This window comes from Peromyscus maniculatus, chromosome 3 (assembly GCF_049852395.1).
Source record: "Peromyscus maniculatus bairdii isolate BWxNUB_F1_BW_parent chromosome 3, HU_Pman_BW_mat_3.1, whole genome shotgun sequence".
Classification (NCBI taxonomy): Eukaryota; Metazoa; Chordata; class Mammalia; order Rodentia; family Cricetidae; genus Peromyscus; species Peromyscus maniculatus.
Genome location: NC_134854.1, coordinates 53137647 through 53157313, shown reverse-complemented (window position 1 = coordinate 53157313; position 19667 = coordinate 53137647). Strand labels below are relative to the sequence as shown.

Genomic DNA, 19667 nt, shown 5'->3' with positions numbered 1-19667 from the left:
TCACTGTGTAGCTCTGGCTGGCCTGGGAGCCACTGTGTAGCCATGCTGGCCTGGAACTTGAAGGGATCCTGCTGTATCACCATGTCTATTTCTAATATTTAAGTTTTTGGAAGTAAGACTTTTCTTAGGGTGCTGTGGATTGAACCCGGGGCTTACATATCCAACTACTAAACTACAGCCCCAACCCAAAAAAGGAAATAAGTACTTGAGGAGAAAGGATCTTTCAAGCCCAAAAGAGGTGGAAGTTTGTGTTGCCAGTACATACTTAAAAATGTAACCCAAAATTGTTGCTTTTTATGATTCTGGCTTACCAGTAGCAACAGCCACAAGTTAACCCCTTTTTCTTGATACAAATCATTTGATAAAATCATCTCATTAATCCTCTGAAATTGCCAGGATTATTCATTGGGAGTATAAACTGATTTTCAGCAGGTTTAACCTTTTCAAGGTCATGCTATTGAGTATCAGAACTGAGGATCAGGCCCTTCACTACTTGAAATAGTACAAAACAAAATCACTTTGATCCATCCTTTTTAAATGGGTATTTGTTTGCTTGTTTTAAAAACAGAGTCTTGCTCTGTAGCCTCTGATGACCTGGAACTCCCTATCTAGACCAGGTTGGTCTGGAACTCATAGAGATTCTCCTGAATCTGCCTCCCCAGTGCTGGTATTAAAGACATGCACCACCACCACAAGCAGGCCTCTCCATCAGATTTATCAGATTTACCAGATAGCTTTGCTAGATACAGCAACCGTGAACCATGCCTCACAATTGCTCAATTTCTTTCTTTCTTTCTTTCTTTCTTTCTTTCTTTCTTTCTTTCTTTCTTTCTTTCTTTCTTTCTTTCTTTCTTTCTTTCTTCTTCTTCTTTTTTTTTTTTTTTGAGATTGGATCTCAGTGTCTCACTATGTACCCCTGGCTAACCTGGAATTTGCTGTATAAATCAGGCTAGCCTCCAACTCATAGATCTGCCTGCCTTTGCCTCCCAAGTGCTGGGATTAAAGGCATGCCCCACTATGCACATTTTAATAATTACTTTGTATTTAATAATGAAGAGGGAGCATATAGGAGATTTAAAAGGAAACACATGACGGCATTTTCCATTAAAACTCATTGCTAATTAGGTCATAGGGTACTTCTGATTTTAGTTTTCTGAGCAGCTCCATACTGATGTCCATAATGAATCGATTGATATCCCCACCAGCAGTGTAGAAGGGTTCGCTTTTCCCATATCCATCAGCATTCCCCACCCCCACCCCGTGTGTGTGTGTGTGTGTGTGTGTGTGTGTGTGTGTGTGTGTGTGTTCATTAACGGTAACCGTTCTGACTGGGGTAGAATCTCAATGTAATTTCAGTTTTTACTTTCCTGATAGCTAAGGTTATTAAACATTTTTTTCTTAATGTCTATTGCCCATTTATACTTACTTCATCTCTTCTGATTTATATGTTCAGAGGACACTACAACAGAGATGCTTGCACATTCACATTTATTATAGCACTGTTCACAATAGCTGATAGACTAAGCCTAGCTGTCTATCAGCAGGTGAGTGGATTTAAAAAATACTGTGTGTTTACATAATGAATTTTTAGTCAGCTATAAAGAATTAAATTATGTCATTTTCTAGAAAATAGATACAAATAGAGATAATCCTATGAAACGAAATGCAGAAGATGTTGCATATTTTCTCTCAATTATGGGTCTTCTGGTATTCCATACGCATCTATGACATAAAGCTGATGGGATCTGGGCATTTAGGAGGGGAGACTGGGGATAGGAGAGGGGGAATGTGGGCTAAAGGGAAGAGGGGGATATGGTCATGATACAGTATATACATATACCCAACACTGTGTACAGTGAATATACACCAATATGAAGTGTTGTGTTTTTAGAGAAAGGGCCACAAAACCTGTGTGTGAAATACAGTAGGTACTTGAAAATGTTGATGAACAGATTGGCTTGTTGATTTTGTTTTTCACAAGTGACAAAATAATGTGAAGAAAAGTAGCATGTGTTATAGGACCAGGTGCAATTTACTTATTTATATTATAATAATTCATTTGTTTTATAAGGTGCCTGATTATTATAAAATAATTAAAAACCCAATGGACTTGTCAACCATCAAGAAAAGACTTCAGGAGGATTATTGCATGTATACAAAGCCTGAAGATTTTGTAGCTGATTTCAGATTGATCTTTCAGAACTGTGCTGAATTCAATGAGGTGAGATGGGGAGAGGCGACAGCGTGTGAAGAGTAATCTTTCCCCAGACAGCTCCAACAGTGAGGTGCCCCCAGTGTCTGGGCCTCAGCTTTGCCAGGGTATGAAGGAAGTTACTAGGAAGACTTAAGACACACTTGATTTGCAGTTTTATCATGTACTAAGTCCCAATGCAAGACCCCTCATACCAAGATAGTTTAGAGTGCATATAAGGTTTACCATTCCTTCCTTTTATTTTGCAAACTGTGTACTTTTAGACTTTGATTTCTGTGCTTATCTTGAAATAATAAGAATGTACCAAAAGTTTCCGTTTACCAATCTTCTAAGACCCTTGGAACTGTGTCTTTCTGTTGGTTCTGCTTGTTCGTCTGTTGTACCACATTTTTTTCATTCTTGAGATCCCTGTCCATGATGATCTTGTCATCTTGCTGATGTGATCTGTCCCTGTCATCACCACCTCTTTTTCAAATGATTCAATACAAAGTCTTACTTATCAGCTGGCCTTCTCAGACTTTATGTCGCCCCCACTAGCTGTATGCCAGAAAGGAACAGAACTGTGAGAGGTTATTTTTATTGAGTAAATTTGTTGGTCTTTTGGCTTTTAATTCCTATCTTTATTTTATCCCACAGCCTGATTCGGAAGTAGCCAATGCTGGTATAAAACTTGAAAGCTATTTTGAAGAACTTTTAAAGAACCTTTATCCAGAAAAAAGGTTTCCAAAACTAGAATTCAGGAATGAACCAGAAGATATTAAGTTCAGTGATGACTCGGATGATGACTTTGTGCAGCCCCGGAAGAAGCGTCTCAAGAGCCTGGAGGACCGCCAGCTGCTTAAGTGAGCAGCTTCCGGCCATACACTCTCTAAGAAAATTTCCTTTCCAAAATAAAAACAAAACCTTGTCAGTGATTTAACACCGCTACAAAGGAGGGTTTGTGACCTCTTTGATCTGTGTTTGCTGTTTACTAGACTTTGGTTTTTAATAACCCATTTCTTTAACCTCTTGTCATTGGTAATTTAAAAAAGAGGAAATGTGTAGAAGAATAAAAGGAGGAAGAAAGATAGAAAAAGAAGAAACTGCAAAGAAAGAAAAGACATTCTTCCCACTACTTGGATTTCATGCAACAGTCGGGAATAAAAGCTACAATAGAAAGAAAATAGATTTTGAAGTAAGTTGAGAATTAGTGTGATATGAGTGTGTGTGGTAATCCCTTTTAGAATATTAATGCTACTACTCACTAATTATGGTCAACAATAAGAGTTAGGTTTACTGTGCTTAAAAGCAGCCCTCCCCAAACACGAGTGGGAAGAAGAGTCCTTTCCCGAGTGCCTGCTGGAAAGGTGTAGACAGATGCTCTTAAGACACCTAGTAGTGTCTATGTAAGATGGCAAATGCATTAAAGGAAATCAGGAAAAACAAATGTTTGCTTATTGGTTTTGTTCTTCTCTTGTCTGTTGGAGATGCTGGGCATAGCAGGTCTTCAAGGCCATTCTTTCATGGATTCCTAGATCTACCTTTTCTTCAGCTTCCTTTAAGGAAGTAAGTGTGCATGTTAGCTGTTGCTGTTGATTTTCCCCTACTGTGCAGGTGATGCTCGTAGAGCAAGCCTCATTGTGTTCAGTGTGGCTCTTCTCTTGTTTGTTAGTTTTGGGGTTTTGTTTGTTCGTTTGTTTTATCGAGACAGGGTCTCACTATGTAGCCCTGGCTGTCCTGGAACTCACTGTGTAGACCAAGCTGGCCTTGAACTCAGAGATCCACCTGCCTCTACCTCCTGAGTGCTGGGATTAAAGGTGTGTGCCACTCTGCCCAGCTCACGGTATGGCTTTTAGTAGTACCGTCAAATATAAAATACAATAGGGTACACATACAATATTTGATAGAAGATTTCTTCAACTTGTGCCCTGGTGGCCACCCAGTTTAAGTTCCCTGAAAGGGCTTTCATCTGTCTTTATCATTTCAAGTGGAAAGTATGTTGTGGGGTTTGGAAGAAATCAATTGTGGGGGGTGGTGTAAGTGGGAAAAAATATTTTTTCTGAAGCATCTGTTTGCTGGCCCTCTGCTCACTTGTTTTTTGTTTTTAACAGAACTCTATATTTTATCATTGCTCTGCCTTAGTTTAGAATTTAATTTTCTTTTGGGGAGAGAGAAAAAAGATTTATTCCTTTTGCTTGTTTGGTTTTTGTTGTTTTGTTTTTTTAGGGGGGAGGGGGGCTGAGATGAACAAAGCACCAATGAAATTAAGATAGAATAAAATCATTGTACCATTGTACTAGCCCAATACTTGACAAATACAAGGGCATCTTTAGTTTGCCATAGCAAACTTTGAGTGTTAAAGCTTTTTAATTGTTTGACTAGAAACAATTTTTTCTTTGGGTTGATGGAAGAAAACACAGCTGGCATGAGGATGTGTTTGGTTGCGTTGCCTCCCATGAATTAAAATGTAGCTGGAAGTACCAGCACTTGGAAGATGGAGGCAGGAGAATCAAAAGTTCAAGGTCATCTTACATAGCCAGGTTGAGGCCAGACTTATGCTATATGAGACCCTGTTTGGGTGGGGGGAAAGACGATGATTCCTATCCATGTCACATTTCTGAGATTGTTAGCTGGAGAATGTTGTGTGCATACCTTATTAGCAATAGTTTCCCATTCTCTAAGTAAACAATCTATAATCCAGTTATGTATTGTAACAGTCTTAATCAGTTTTCTAAATAATGTGTTATATGGTGATATTTGTTGTGGTGATTTGAATGTGCAGCTGACATTTGTTGTTCAAACACAGTCTGAACAAACTGACAATATATAGACCCTTGGAAGTGGGGTTCAGTTCAGTCTGGCCTTGAACTCTGGTCCTTCTACCTCTACCTCCCTGGTGCAGGGATTAAAGTAGTGTGCCACCATGCCCTCGGCTTTGGGGTTTTTGTTTTGTTATTGGGGGAAGTGGATGAGATACATACCTTAAAACTTGTGTGGTTAAGTCCAGCATTTAGAGTGTAACAGCTGCGGAACCTTCTTTTTTTTTTTTAATATTTTAAAGATTTATTTATTTTATTTCACATGTATGCTCGTTTGCCTCCATATATGTCTATGCGCCGTGTATGCGCCTGGTGCCCACCCACTAGGCTAGAAGAGGGTGTTGGATACCCTGGAACTGGCATTACAGAGGATGGTCAGCCACCATATGGGTGCTGGGAACCAAACCTGGGTCCTCTGCAAGAGCAATAAATGCTCTTAACCACTGAGCCATCTCTCCAGCCCCAGCTGTGGAACTTTGGGCAATACGTTTCTTTTTGCTATCTTAGAATACTGTTCTCTGGTAGACTGTCTTCCATACTTGTCACTTGAGTTAAAGCAGTACTTACGTAAATTATTTTGAGAATTACCACTAAGGGGGAGGCAGGGCTTCAATAAGGTAAACATAATTTTTATGTATTTCAGCCAGAATGTCTACTAATACACCCCAAACAGTCACTATTAGAGTCTATGCCATAGTAACCTTTCAAAATAATGTTACATTTCATCATTACAAGTTTTTGCTGAATCAAAGACAGTTCAGAACCATGTTTCATGTAATGATACATAATATATTATTAAAAGTAAATGTCTTGAGTTTTTTTCTATAAGTAATACTATTGTCATGATCTCTAAGTCTCATGACCTGATCATTGAAAGTAACAATGTGTTCAGGTGGATCCAAGCTAAATGGTCATAAACTCTAACAGAAAAACAGTCGAACTCTACCCCACATTGGTAAGAAAATAAAATGTTCATTATGATTAAGCAGCCTTGATCTAAACTTATTCCAGCGTTGACCTCTGAGAGCCCTGGATCAAAGTTCTCCTGCCACAGACACACTGTTCTTGCTGAATGTGACCATTACCTTTGGCAGAGGTTTATAGATATGGAGACCACACTGGGGGTGGGATTTACTTAACTCCAACTCAAAGCTTTCCCGTGTGCCAAGCACCTGGTCTCTCTGGCAGTCGGGAACCTCCCCCAGACAGCGACTTGCATGGTCAAGGCAGAAGCATAAATGGACTGAGCAGTAATAAAGGCAAATGACACCTTCTCATGAGCGGCTGGCAGTGTGGTCCCCGCAGTCACAGGCCTGCTGCTTCTCGATAGAGGAAGAGTACAGTAACCCCCACCACAGGAGCTTTGCCTTTCTAAGCTAAAGACTGAGCTTTGGCTGCCACACAGCGGAGGTGCAGACGTGTAACTTGAGAGCACTGTCAGAAAGGCCTCTCCCACCAGTATGGTGAATACACTGCCAATTCCTCATTTAGAAGGTACGTTTGCAGTTCACTGCTGTTACCAGTGTGTACGTCTTTTATATTGTTGAACATGTATAGAAGGCTCTCCTTTTGCTGAGGCCTGATCCAAACTAATTTGAGTTGCTTCCTGAGAACCAAAAGATTTTGAGTTGCAATTGAAAGTGTCGTAAAAAGAAAGTTGTATTCATTTCCTGTTTATCTAAAGTCCATATGAATGAGGGAAATAGAGTGATTGGTTGGTCATTAAAATTGTGGATGTGACCCTGAATTCAATTACTGTATTTTTTTTCAACCAAATAATCGTGCCATAGTTAAGTATTTTATAGTTCCATGTAAACTAATAATTGATAATGCTGCATTTATTTTGCCTTGGGTGGGAACTCTGTCATAATTCCCATACAGGTGACTTATGTTCCTGCGATAGTCAGGTCACAGGCTTCTCGATGGAGGTTTCACAAGATGGGAAGAACATCTGAGGCAACAGGAATTGGAGACTTTGTTTTTTGTTTCTTCAGGGATTAGTGCTTTGGATTTTCTAAAAATTAACTGGTAGATTTTTTTACTGTGACTGTTTTACCGCAGCAGGGACTTTGGTAATGGAAGACTTGATGAAGAAATGCCTTTTTGTAGTATTTGACCTAGTGTGAGCCTGTAATCTTAGCCCTCATCTATTCTTGTAACTGCAGCACTGTTCCCTGTAGGGATGTGGTATGGCCATAAATAACAGAAGAACTCTTCAATTCTAAGACATATTTCCTTGACCTTCACAAGATAAACTAAGAAAAAAGTGACAAATAGGAAAAAAGAAACACTGTAGTATTTTCCTCCTTGGAAGTAGATTTTTAACTGGTTACCTAACCCAGTCTCTTTAAAGGGTCTACTAAGGACAGTTTAAGAAGGCCACCCCAGCCCGGAAGTGGTGACACAAGCCTTTGATTCCGGCACTTGGGAGGCAGAGCCAGGCGGATCTCTGTGAGTTCAAGGCCAGCCTGGTCTACTGAGCAAGATTCAGGAAAGGCACAAAGCTACACAGAGAACCCTGTCTCGGAAAAACCAAAAAAAAAAAAAAAAAAAAAAAAAAAAACATATTAATTTTATCCTAAAATTGTGGAAAGTATGATACTCAGAAGCGATAACATTTTAAAGTCACCACTGGACTTTTTAAATATTTCTGTATTTTGTGTATACTGGTGTCTTGCTTGCATCTATCCATCTCTGTTCCATAAGCATGAGGTACGGACATTGTGAACTACCATGTATGTGCTGGGAATTGAACCTGATTCCTCTAGAAAAGCAGTCGGTGTACTTAACCACTGAACCATCTCTCCAGCCCTACTTCTGAGCTTTTAATAGATCTTTCTTTGGTGGAAATGATCAATTGGATTTAAAACAGAATAAATAGATGTAATTTGAATCCTAGAAATGCCTTCCTTGGTAGTTTACAACATTAACAAAATCCTGTCTTTGCACATTCTCTAACGTTTTATCATCCCCCACCATTTTGCAGGAAGTGTGGGAACAAATTCTTTGCCTATGTTCTTATGCCTTAATCCCAAAACAAGTGAGCCAGAAAATGTGATCTTTTATCAATAGTGACAGTTACCTAATCCAGTCTCATCATGTGTATATTAAATTCCAAAATAGAATTCAGCATATTACAGAAAGTAATTGCCTGTTACAGATTAGTCTAAAGAGTCTTAGATTCTATGTGCAAAACTATTAGATCCTGACATACTGTTTCTACTATAATTTTTATTCTTTAGTACTCAGTCTTTAGGTATCTATGAAACAAGTCCAATAAGTTCATATCAGGAAGTGACTTGGAATTTGTTTCTACTAATGACTGAGTGTGCTAAACAAGCGTCTCCACAAACAGCTTGCAATTTGTGTTGTAGAAAAGCTGTTATCAAGCTAGTTATCAAGGATTCCATTAAAATTGTGGTAATAGCTTGCTATAGGCTTGATTTGCTGTTGTCTCAAAAGCCTGAGTGCTAGACAGTGTTAGGTAGCACTGTGAAGTTCCATAAGCCTGAGTATCCCCCAGATGTTGAGAATTCTGAAATCTTGAGAGTGCTGGGCCGTTAGCCTTGTCCTTGGCTTGCCACCACTGCTAGCCTTTGCTTAACTACGGGTCTTCAAACTCCAGCTTGTGATGTTCAGTAGATTGCTTGTCTTACTCCTGCAAATGTAGCCAGCATTGTTTTCCATCTAATAGTTTGGGCGTGAAATAACAACTAGGCTTTAAGGTGATTGTTTGCCTGTTAGCCAGATTAATCATCACATGAGCTTTTCATATAGCTTGAAGTTAGAAATGTTGTAGGCTCGTGTATATAACTTGATAAGCCTAGAATACAGTTGTTCTTTCAAATTCATGTGTTTTTTGTTTGCTTTGCTTTTTGAGATGGAGTCTCTCTATGTAGCATGTAGTCCTGGCTGTCCTGGAATTCTCCATGTAGACTAGGCTGGCTTTGAACACAGATCCGCCTGCCTTTGCCTGCCAAGTGGTGGGATTAAAGGTGTGCATCACCATGCTTGGCTTATCCACAATTTTCAAATCCAGGATTCAACCAGTCAGATAAATATTTAGGGGGAAAAAGTGTGTTTGGTGTTTGCTGGGCGGTGGTGGTGCACGCCTTTAATCCCAGCACTTAGGAGGCAGAGGCAAACGGATTTCTGTGAGTTCGAGGCCAGCTGGTCTACAGAGCAAGTTCCAGCTGTCTCAAGAAACCAAAAAGAAAAATGTTCATCCTAAATATACACAGACATCCTTGTCATTATTTCATACATGTCGTTGCTATAATAGATACAATCTGGAGTTGACAGAAGTATAAGGAAGGGAATACACTTGCTGTAATGTTCTATATAGGATATACTGTTTGTTCTCTACCAGGAGTCCTGGGACCAATCCTCTAAACTGCTAAGTTTATAAAAAACTGATTTTAAGCCATCCATAGACAGTTTGAGAAGGGGTTGTTTGCTCCCTAAGCAGAGGTTACACCTCTTGGATGCAGTGTGCTAACATAGCAGCATTTCATTGTGGTTGCAGCTGCGATCTCCTCCACTGTTAATGAGGGGGGATCCTCAGCCAGCCTGGTGATCTGAAACTATAGTGGGCTTCCGCAATAAGATGTTTTCTTAATGAAGCATGCCTTTCACACTAGAACTTGGTGTACACAACACCCACCAACAGTATGTAAGTCGTTACGTGTTACAGGAAAACTGCACATGCATCATGAGAATCAGTGAGTCCCTAAGATTAAAAAAGAGTAATGATGTATGGAAAAAGTTAACTTTATTCCCAGCTTCTTGGTAGTTACATACAGAATAAAGTAGTATCTTAAAAAAGAACTACTAAGGCCAAAATTTAAGTTCAGTGATACCAGTCTAGTTTCTTGCCTTAAGTACAGAGTCTTTGTCCTTCAACCATAGACCATATGGAGCAATACCAAGTGTTTTGTCTAAGGTTAAGTAGTTGTTGATGCCAAGTAAGAAAAGCTATATTCTCCACCCTCCACCTTTTATTACCATTCAATTTCAGGGTTTATTGGTTTGTTTGGGTAGTGGGAGTTAAGTGGTTTGGTGGTAGGTTGTTTTTGAGGTTTTTGTTTCATTTTAGATAACCAGGCTGGCTTCAGGCTTGCATTTATAGCTAAGGATGACCTTGAGCTCCTGACCCTCCTGCCCCCTCGACCTCCCATATGCTGAGACTTGAGGCATGCACTACCACCTGGCAAAAATATATCCTATAAGAGGCTTGCATATATTGATTCCTAAGAGACCCCCTCCACTACAGTTTTGTGTGTGCCTTGGTTGTCTTAAAATAATTGCCATATGCAGAAATAAAACTGCTAAAAAACTCAGTAACAGTGAAGATCAAATATTTGTCCTTTGGTAGCCATAGTATTGTAGGTCCTCATTTAATTTGCTATGGGAGAAAAAAGAAAAAGAAATTAGTTTAAATCTTTGTTCTTAATACAGTTTACATGGAATTAGGATCCATCATTTACCCTTGTTTATGAAATGACAGTGCTGCCTTTATAATGTAAAGTTGGTATTATACAGACATGATCTAAAGAAATTCACGCCGGGCGGTGGTGGCGCACGCCTTTAATCCCAGCACTCGGGAGGCAGAGCCAGGCGGATCTCTGTGAGTTCGAGGCCAGCCTGGGCTACCAAGTGAGCTCCAGGAAAGGCGCAAAGCTAAACAGAGAAACCCTGTCTCGAAAAAAAAAAAAAAAAAAAAAAAAAAAAAAAAAAAAAAAAAGAAATTCACACCATAAACATTCTGTTTGTTTTCTTGGTTTTTGTTTGTTGAGGCAGGATCTCTCAATATCATCTTGGCTGGCCTTGAACTCACATCACCTGCCTCAGCGTCCTGAGTGATGGGATTAAAGGCATGCATCACCATGTCTGGCACTACAAACATATTCTTTAATGATTAAATTTTTTAAGTTTATTGACTCAACACTACCTTTAAGCTAGTGAGCAAGTTGGTTTATCCAGACAGATGACGGCTTTGCTGTTTTCTTGTTTTTGAAAAAATGTGCATATGATCACAGCAGTGAGGTGGGTATGTATATATGTGTATTTAATTATCCTGAAGACAGCACTCAGTGGCCAGGGTGTGTTCATATGCATGTATTGCACCATGTTAACATTCTACCGTGTCCCAATGCTGAGTTCTTCAGTCATGCCCCAGCAACAGGAAAAGGACTGGCTTTGTAGTGAGGTGGACATCCACAGGGAACATCAAATGATCTGTTAGATTTCTTCAGTCTTATTTGTAAAACTCCTTTTTAAATTGTGAGCCACTGTGGTAGCTCATACCTAATAACCCCAGCACTTGGGAGGCTGAGGCAAGAAAGTCACCACAAATGTAGGGAATGGAAAATTAGCATAAAACTCGGTGTTTTTTACATTGGTGTAAAAATTTGCCCAACTCGTACCCTAGTAAAAAGAGTGTGGTGATCCTTTGTAATACTAAAAGGAAACACAAGCGTTATCTTGTCTGACTTAAGCATTCAGTGATGGGGCAACTGCAGATGATTTCGATTAACATTTTGCTGTAAGGTAGAAAAGCCCCCTGACTCCTCTCTCTCGGTGATAACCAGATCTTGATTGGTGTCTGTGCTCCACACTGGAAGCTACTGTAGTTGGTTTTGCTCTTTTGGGGGGCCTACCACCCAGCTCCCAAATAAATCACACACGGGCTTATTCTTAACTATAAATGCCCTTGGCTTGTTGCTAGCACCTTTTCTTAACTTTCAATTATTCCCCCCCCCTACCTTTTCTGCCAAAGGGCTTTTACCATTCTCTTACTTCTGTATATCTTACTTTCACTCTTACTCTGTGGGTGGCTAGGTGGCTGGCCCCTTGTTCTCTTGCTCTTTCTTTCTTTCCTCCCAGATTTCTCCTTCTGTTCATTCTGTTGCCAGCCCCACCTATCCTTTCTCCTGCCTCGTTATTGGCCGTTCAGCTCTTTATTAGACCATCAGGTGTTTTAGACAGGCAAAGTAACACAGCTTCACAGAGTTAAACAAATGCAACATAAAAGAAGGCAACACACCTTTTCATCATTAAACAAATGTTCCGCAGCATAAACAATGTAACACATCTGAAAATAATACTCCACAGCCACAGTTCCAAGTTCTCAGGGACTTGAGCAGAGAGGTATGTTAAGGAGCCTGTGCCCTGACTTCATCCACAGCCTCCAAAAAAAATAAGGAGCCTAAACACAGAGCTCAGGGCCATTTCATTTCATAGGCCAAAATACTGCCTGCCTTCATAATCTTTAATGTTAAGTAGACCAATCATGGAAGATGAGAAAGGAAAATTGAAAGGGAAAAAAAAGCCAGTCCTTTGCAGCAGAACTCATTAGTTTGAGGTGGTGGGGGCCATTAGAGGCCATCAGGCCCTATGAATGGGTTCCTTCCCTAGTGAGTACCATGGTGGTCTGGTAAGGTGTTTGCTCAGGCAGCCTTCATTTAGATAGATGGGCTTAATGCTGCTCTGGAGCTTTCCAGATGCAGTGGAACTGGAGGTCAGTTTACTTGTGGCAGATGGAGATCACAGGCTGTAGGTATCCAAAGCTTCGCCCTCCACAGCTAGACCAGGGAAGCTGTGCTGAAGCTTTAACCACTCACTGTGGGTGTTGGGGAAAGAAGCTGGTCTGTTGCATCCAAGCCTTGTGATCCTAAAGGCCCTGCAGTGATGTTTGAACCCAGCCCCATTTTTTAAACAGTAGCTTTTACACGGAAATATATGAAGTGAATTCATAGTTAACTTCACCTTGATTGCTGCTCAAAACTGTATGTGAGAGACTGGAAACCCAGAATTTCAATCAGGACCCTCTAATAAGATTTCATTGCCTGCTTAAGTAAAGGCTACCTATATCCCAAACTTCTCTTGGGTCAAAAAGTGGTGGCCGAGGGGCTAAGAGGTGGCTCAACAGATACGTTACTATTCTGAGTTAGTTCTCAGCTAGCACCGGTGTTGGACATCTCCCAGACTCCTGTAACTCCAGGGGATCTGCACTCATTCACATACATATCTACACATATGCATACACATAATTAAAAATAGTTTTTAAGTGGTTAATTGTAAGAAAATCAAGAGCTTCCTGAGTCACTTACCTGCAAGGCACGTCCTTTGGTCTCAATGGGGAGAGTAAATGCAGAAATGGCGCACACAACACAGACGGATGAGAAAAGACATAGGGCTCCCAGGAAGGAGGCACTCATTAGGACCTGTGGGTCAAAACAGAATCACTTAATTCACCATGCCCCAGTCACTTCACTAGTACTTTAGATCAAAGGATTTGCATTACCCAATACATACATAAATGGTCATTTGTAACCTACTCTGTACATTGTGCTTTTGGAACATTGGTTTGATTAGACCAGGCTGGTAGAGGCATCTTGAGTGGCTGGCATTAATGCACACTGGACAGCTTCGATCTCATTGCACCTACCTACATCTGGCCAAACAGGAAAACTTCCTGTTCTCCCAGCCGCTCTTACACTAATTCAGCCTACTTAACTCCTAACCTCCACTTCTGTCGGGACAAAACAGCAGAACCTTTCTTTTTACAAGAGAGATAATCTCCAGAGTCTGAAAAGATTGCTAATTCATCTTATCTCTATTCTGTTTTGTGTGACTGTCAGGACTTTCTTTTGTTGTTTGAGACAGGGTTTCTCTGTAGCCCTGGCTGTCCTGGAACTCACTCTGTAGACTAGGCTGGCCTCAAACACAGATCTGCTTGCCTGTCTCTCAAATGCCAGGATTAAAGGCACACACCGCCACATCCAGCTGACTGTCAAAACTTTGGTGTCTTTTTCCATATAAGAAAGGCTTTCTGTCAGTCTACATACATCTGTTGGCTGGATCTTTTCACTTTGCTGCTGAATAACTAAAGATTCCATGCACCTGTTTCTCCAGGACAGTGCCCAAAGTTGGCAGAGAATCAGGGACTTGGTAGTTATCAGCTAATTTTAACAGGATAGTTGCCTGTACAGTGAAAAAGGAACAAGAAGATTGTTAGAATCAGACTCGCTACAATTTAGGAGATCTGGAAATACCTAGTCTAGTCCAACCAGTCGTTTTACAGATAAGCTTTCCCTGACTCATCACAACAACTATAGCCTCTGGGAACCAGAACCTAGTGATAATACCGCCACCATGTATGTTCCTTAAGACACCAAACTCAGGAACCCAGCTCCACTATATAAAGTCTACTGCCTTCCAAACTGGCAAGTAACTCCACATATGTCAACAGATTAACATCTCTAATTACTTGGAGTTGACCTAGCAAATGATAGCTGATACTCTGATTTGAGAAGGTTCTGGGTTTGGGGTGGTGCCTCCTAGGGCTTGGGAGTGGCGGAAGTCTCATGTAGCACTGGCTGGCCTTGAACTCAGTTCTTCTCTGCCTCCAAATGCTAGTTACCTAGCTCTCAGTTCTTTGATTTTCATCACCAAAGTAAAATTTTCTGAAGCAGGAGGCTGGGGAAACAAAAAAGGAACAGAAACCAAGAGACTAGGTAGCCTGCACAGTGCGTGATGAGATCAGTAATAGTACATGTCTGGAATTTACCACTTTGGTCACTGCATATCAGAATTCTCACCACCGCTAGAATGGATTCTAATTATCCTTACCTTTATTTTTATTTTTTGCACCTATTTCAGAGTACTGAGTTAGATAAGACCCTAAAGAGTTGAGTTTAAATTACATAACTAATCTAGCAACTGTCTAGTCTTTGCTTCCCTAGAGAGATGCAGGGCTCTTCTTCGTAGCAATCCAGTGTATAGCTGTCACTGCACATTCTTACACAACCTTAGCTAGCCTAAGTAATTTTCTGTTATTTGTAAGCAAGAAGTCTATGGAGTATTATAGAAGTCATCTGGGGACCTGGGGATGTAGCTCAGTGTTAGAGCCCATGCTTAGCATGTATGAGCCCTGAGAACAGTCAGCATCATTAAAAAAAATTTTTTTTTTTTTTAAGAGCCAGGAGGTGGTGGCGCATGCCTTTAATCCCAGCACTTGGAAGGCAGAGCCAGGTGGATCTCTGTGAGTTTGAGGCTAGCCTGATGTACAGCGTGAGATCCAAGACAGGCACCAAAACTACACAGAGAAACCCTGTCTCAAAAAAAAGAATGAATGAATGAATAAAAGATGGAAAAAAGTTAAAATGCATAGTTTGAGTTCAGTCCACACTGACTAAGCCAAAAGGAAAGAGATCTCCACTTCTAAAAGAGTTACAAAAACTAAGGACATAGCTTGTCTAGCTTGTGGGAGGCCCTAGGTATAATCAGCACAAAAAAACCCTGAAAACTAAAAGGCAGGATTGGGGTTGTAGCTCAGTGGGAGAGCATTTACCTAGTATGAACACAGACCAGGGTTCAACCCTCATCAGGGAGGAGAAACACTAAGAAGCAGAACCTAGAGCCAAGACAAGGAGCTTTATGTGAAAGAGGGTCTGTCAAGACAAGTCATAGGTTAATAGACAAGATGGAGGAGCTCAAACACCCTGCTGAGCGGAGGAATAACACATGACTGGAGACTTTCATGTACCCATTTCTCATTCTAAAATTTATTTTCCACTTACATGCGTGCATGTGCATGAGATGCCCATTAAAACCAGAGGGGGTATCAGATCCCTTGGAGCTGGAATAAGAGGCAGTTCTGAGAGGCCTGATGTGGATGGTAAGGACTGAACTCTGGTCCTCTGGAAGACCAACAGGAGCCCCTAACTGCTGAGTCCACTATCCCTTTCTTAATAGAATGACTAGAGGAATCGCAACTTGAAGACACTATTAAATCAACAGAAAGCCTATCCTCTTTCAAGTGTTCATCAAATGCTAACTGGGATTAACCCCATATCCTTGGCCATAATAAAGTAAATTTCAATAAGTTTAAAACAGCTGAAATCATTGTTTTCTAACTAAAATGGCATCAGGTTATAAAGACAATAACAAAAAAAAAAAAAAACCAACTCCATTTCTAAGCTATCAAAAAACTCAAAATAATCTAAACTGAATATAATGGAAATACAGCATTAAATTTGTGAGACACAGCTAACAGTATAAAAATACTTAAGAATAATGAAGGGGTAGAGCTCAGTAGGTTGCAGCCCACTCTGCACCAAGCATTGGCTAACTAGTTCATGGTGGTCTGCACTTGTAATCTTAATGCTAGGCTGGTCATCCATCCTTAGATACATAACATGGAGGAGAACATGGGCTATATAAATCCTAGACTCAAAATTAAACAAGCATGAAAAAAAAACAAAATGCATACTCAGACATTAATTAAACAGCACATGAGTGAGTTTTAGTTCTTAAAGTCTTACATAATTCTCACCAAGGTAATTTGTAATTCTAATGGAAATAAAAATTCCCAGTAGGAACATGCAATCAAATTGGAAAAGAAAATGCTTTTTAAAATGAATTTGAAAGAATTAACATGTAGGAAACAGAAAACCTGAAAATTGTCAGGGAGCCCGAGGGAAGTTATTAGCCTCAGGTATTAAACATGAGGTTAGAGAGCAGAGCAGTACAGTAGTGAATCACAAAATATCATTAGTGAGTACCTGCGGAGAATTATTATAACGGGGACTTAGTAAATCAGTTGAGAGTATGCTAGCAGTTAACAGCCATCAGTCTTTGTGTCTGCTAGGCAGCCTCTCTAGAGCTACATCCCCAATCTTTCTGTGGCTTTTGAAAGCTAGATTCTTACCTCAGACCTTAAGCATAAAGTAGAAATCAAAGCGTAAATGAATGTAGCGGGCATTGTGGTGCATACTTTTAATCCAGCACTTGGGAGGCAGAGATAAGGGACTCTCCAGGAGTTTGAGGCTAGTCTAGTCTACATAAGAGTTCCAGGATAGCCAGGACTACATAGAGAGACCTTGTCATTAGAAAAAAAAAAAAAAAGTATCATGGAAAGATATTTAAACATGACAAAACCATCATTTGCCGGGCGTTGGTGGCGCACGCCTTTAATCCCAGCACTCGGGAGGCAGAGGCAGGCGGATCTTTGTGAGTTCGAGGCCAGCCTGGGCTACCAAGTGAGTTCCAGGAAAGGCACAAAGCTACACAGAGAAACCCTGTCTCGAAAAACCAAAAAAAAAAAAAAAAAAAAAAAAAAAAAAAAAAAAAAAAACCATCATTTAACCATAGGTTAAAATAATTGTTTCATTGACTACATAAACATTTAAAAGTTCATATGCCCAAAAGTTTTCATGGTAAAATTAAAAGGCAAACTGTAAAATTACTTGTAGGGGCTGGAGAGATAGTTAGAACAATAATTTACCACTTAGTTTTGTTTTTCAAAACAGGATTTCTCTGTGTAGTTATGGTGTCTGTCCTAGATAGATCTCACGCTGTAGACCAGGCTGGCCTCAAACTCAAAGAGATCTGCCTGGTCGGTCTGCCTGCCGAGTGCTGGGATTAAAGGCCCAGCCTAGTTTACCACACTTGCAGAGAACCTAGCCAGCCAGTAGTGGTGCATGCTTTTATTCCCAACACTCTGGAGGCAGAAGCAGTTCAAGCCAGCCTGGTCTACAAAGTTCCAGGACAGCCAGGGCTCTTATACAGAGAAACCCTGTCCTGGGGTGTGTGGGGGGGGAGGGGGTATAGCAGAGAACTTGCATTCAATTCCCAGCACCCATGTCAGGTGGTTCCCAGCTGCCCATAGCTCCAGCTCCAGAGAGATACAACCTGCACCCATGTGCACACATACAATTCAAAATATAATAAAAAAAAAGTACACCTGCTGTTTGGCAATGATAAAACAGTTCTACCATGACAAGATCAAGCCCTTCCAGAAAGAGTAGAGAGACATCAGATGTCCCATGATGGGAGACACCTACAAGCCAGGAAGAGAGCTCTGACTAGAACCTAAAATAATGTCTGTTTATTCCCACACAGCCCATGGTGTCTTGTCTACACCAGTTGAATAGTGAAGCAACTGATAAACTGTAGGGAAGGATTTTGGGGGTGGGGGGTAATGTCTGAAGTTTAATTAGAAATGCTAGAATTAAGATTCTCTTGAAACAGTCAAATGGAAATGCTGAGAAGGTAATTAGATGAATCTGGGGCTCAGAAGATGCAGAGATGAAATTTTAGGAGTCATGAATTTAAGCATGGCAGCACAGCTGTAATCCTAGCATTTAGGATTAGAAGCAGGAGAGTTGGGATTTCAGGGTCATCCTCTGCAACACAGGGCGTTTGAGGCCAATCTGGACTACATTGCAACCCTGCCTATCTCAAGGTGGGTGGGGCAGAGTGGAGAGTAGCAAAGCCCGATACCACCAAACCTAAATTCAATCCCTATGATGGAGCCACATGATGGAAAGACTGACATCCTTATACATCATGGCATATCCATGCACATATACACACACAAATTTAAAAGAGAGATCTCAGAGATTAGGACTGGCTGCTCTTCCAGAAGACCTGGGTTCAGTTCCTAGCACACACATGGTGACTCACAACTGTCCATATCTTAGCACCCACATGGTGACTCACAAGTATCCATAACTCCAGTTCCAGGGGAGCCAATGCCTCTCTGGACTCAGACACTGCACACACGGTGCACAAACATAGATACCCATACACATAAGGGGGTTTTAATTAAATAAAAATTTAAAGCAAAACTGGCACCTCCCCTTAAAAAGGGGAGGCCATGGGCATATAGTAGGTATTTAAACCATAAAGGTGATGGCATGTAAGCACAGAATGAGGAGGAAATATGAGTGTCTAATACTAAGCAGTAAGAAATTTCCAGGGTTGGGGATTTAGTTCAGTGGTAGCAAGCACAAGGCCCTGGGTTCGGTCCTCAGCTCCAGAAAATAAAATAATTTTTTAAAAAAATTTTTCCAACAAGTAAAGGAAGAAGAGTAACAATAAGTCTTAAAGCAACTGAGATGAACCCACCAGGGACTTAGGAGGAAGAACAAGAAGGTAGGAATGATAGAAGCTACCAGAAGAGAGCAAACTCCTTAATATGGCTGGGAGCTCAAGAAACCTTTGAATCTTGAGCTCTGAGCAGGGGTAGAGGAGGGGTGGCTGGTGAGTCACTGGAGGGAGGCTGGAAGGACTGTGTACAGTCTGTGCTGGGATCCCAAACACATTCACATGCTGACTGCAAGTGTTCGGCATGGGTGGAATGCAGCAGTCACAGAAGGCATGCAACTACAAACCCGAGAACTTCAGAACAAGGTCAGTCAGCTGGCTTCTTGAAAACAGTAAGTGTAGCTAGAGTTTTCCTGCCTGGCCCACAGTCAGGACAAATCTCTTTCACCCGCGAGTCCCACAGCCGCTCAGACCCAACCAAGTAAACACAGAGACTTATATTGCTTACAAACTGTATGTCCGTGGCAGGCTTCTTGCTAACTGTTCTTATAGCTTAAATTAATCCATTTCCATAAATCTATACCTTGCCCCGTGGCTCGTGGCTTACCGGTACTTGACATCTTCCTTGTCCTGGCAATGGCTCCAGGCAGTCCTTTCTGCCTTCCTGTTCTTTTATTTCTCCTCTCTGTTAGTCCCGCCTATACTTCCTACCTAGCCACGGCCAATCAGGTTTTATTTATTGACCAATTAAAGCAATTTGCCATACAGACCATTCCCCAGCACAGCCAAGTGCAGACCATCTGAGACACCTGCACTCAGGCCCA

At 40.9% G+C, this 19667-nt stretch overlaps 2 protein-coding genes across 4 annotated transcripts in view; one reads left to right on the top strand and one right to left on the bottom strand.

The window, feature by feature from the left end:
• Positions 1 to 3638, top strand: part of Trim24 (tripartite motif containing 24) — a 104235-nt gene extending 100597 nt beyond the window's left edge. For both annotated transcript variants that reach the window (XM_076566511.1, XM_042274546.2), the window contains exons 18-19: positions 2072 to 2221; positions 2849 to 3638. In XM_076566511.1, the coding sequence (XP_076422626.1) occupies positions 2072 to 2221; positions 2849 to 3058 (360 nt within the window). In that variant the 3' untranslated portion in view covers positions 3059 to 3638. The remainder of the gene's footprint in view (positions 1 to 2071; positions 2222 to 2848) is intronic.
• A 1983-nt stretch (positions 3639 to 5621) lies between these two features.
• Positions 5622 to 19667, bottom strand: part of Svopl (SVOP like) — a 65195-nt gene continuing 51149 nt past the window's right edge. The window contains exons 15-16 of one of the 2 annotated variants that reach the window (XM_006990443.4): positions 13122 to 13235; positions 5622 to 10414 (exon numbers count right to left, since the gene is read on the bottom strand). In XM_006990443.4, the coding sequence (XP_006990505.2) occupies positions 10403 to 10414; positions 13122 to 13235 (126 nt within the window). In that variant the 3' untranslated portion in view covers positions 5622 to 10402. Of the gene's footprint in view, positions 10415 to 12969; positions 13236 to 19667 lie in introns of those variants that run through there. The other variant, XM_076566512.1, reaches the window with a different exon arrangement.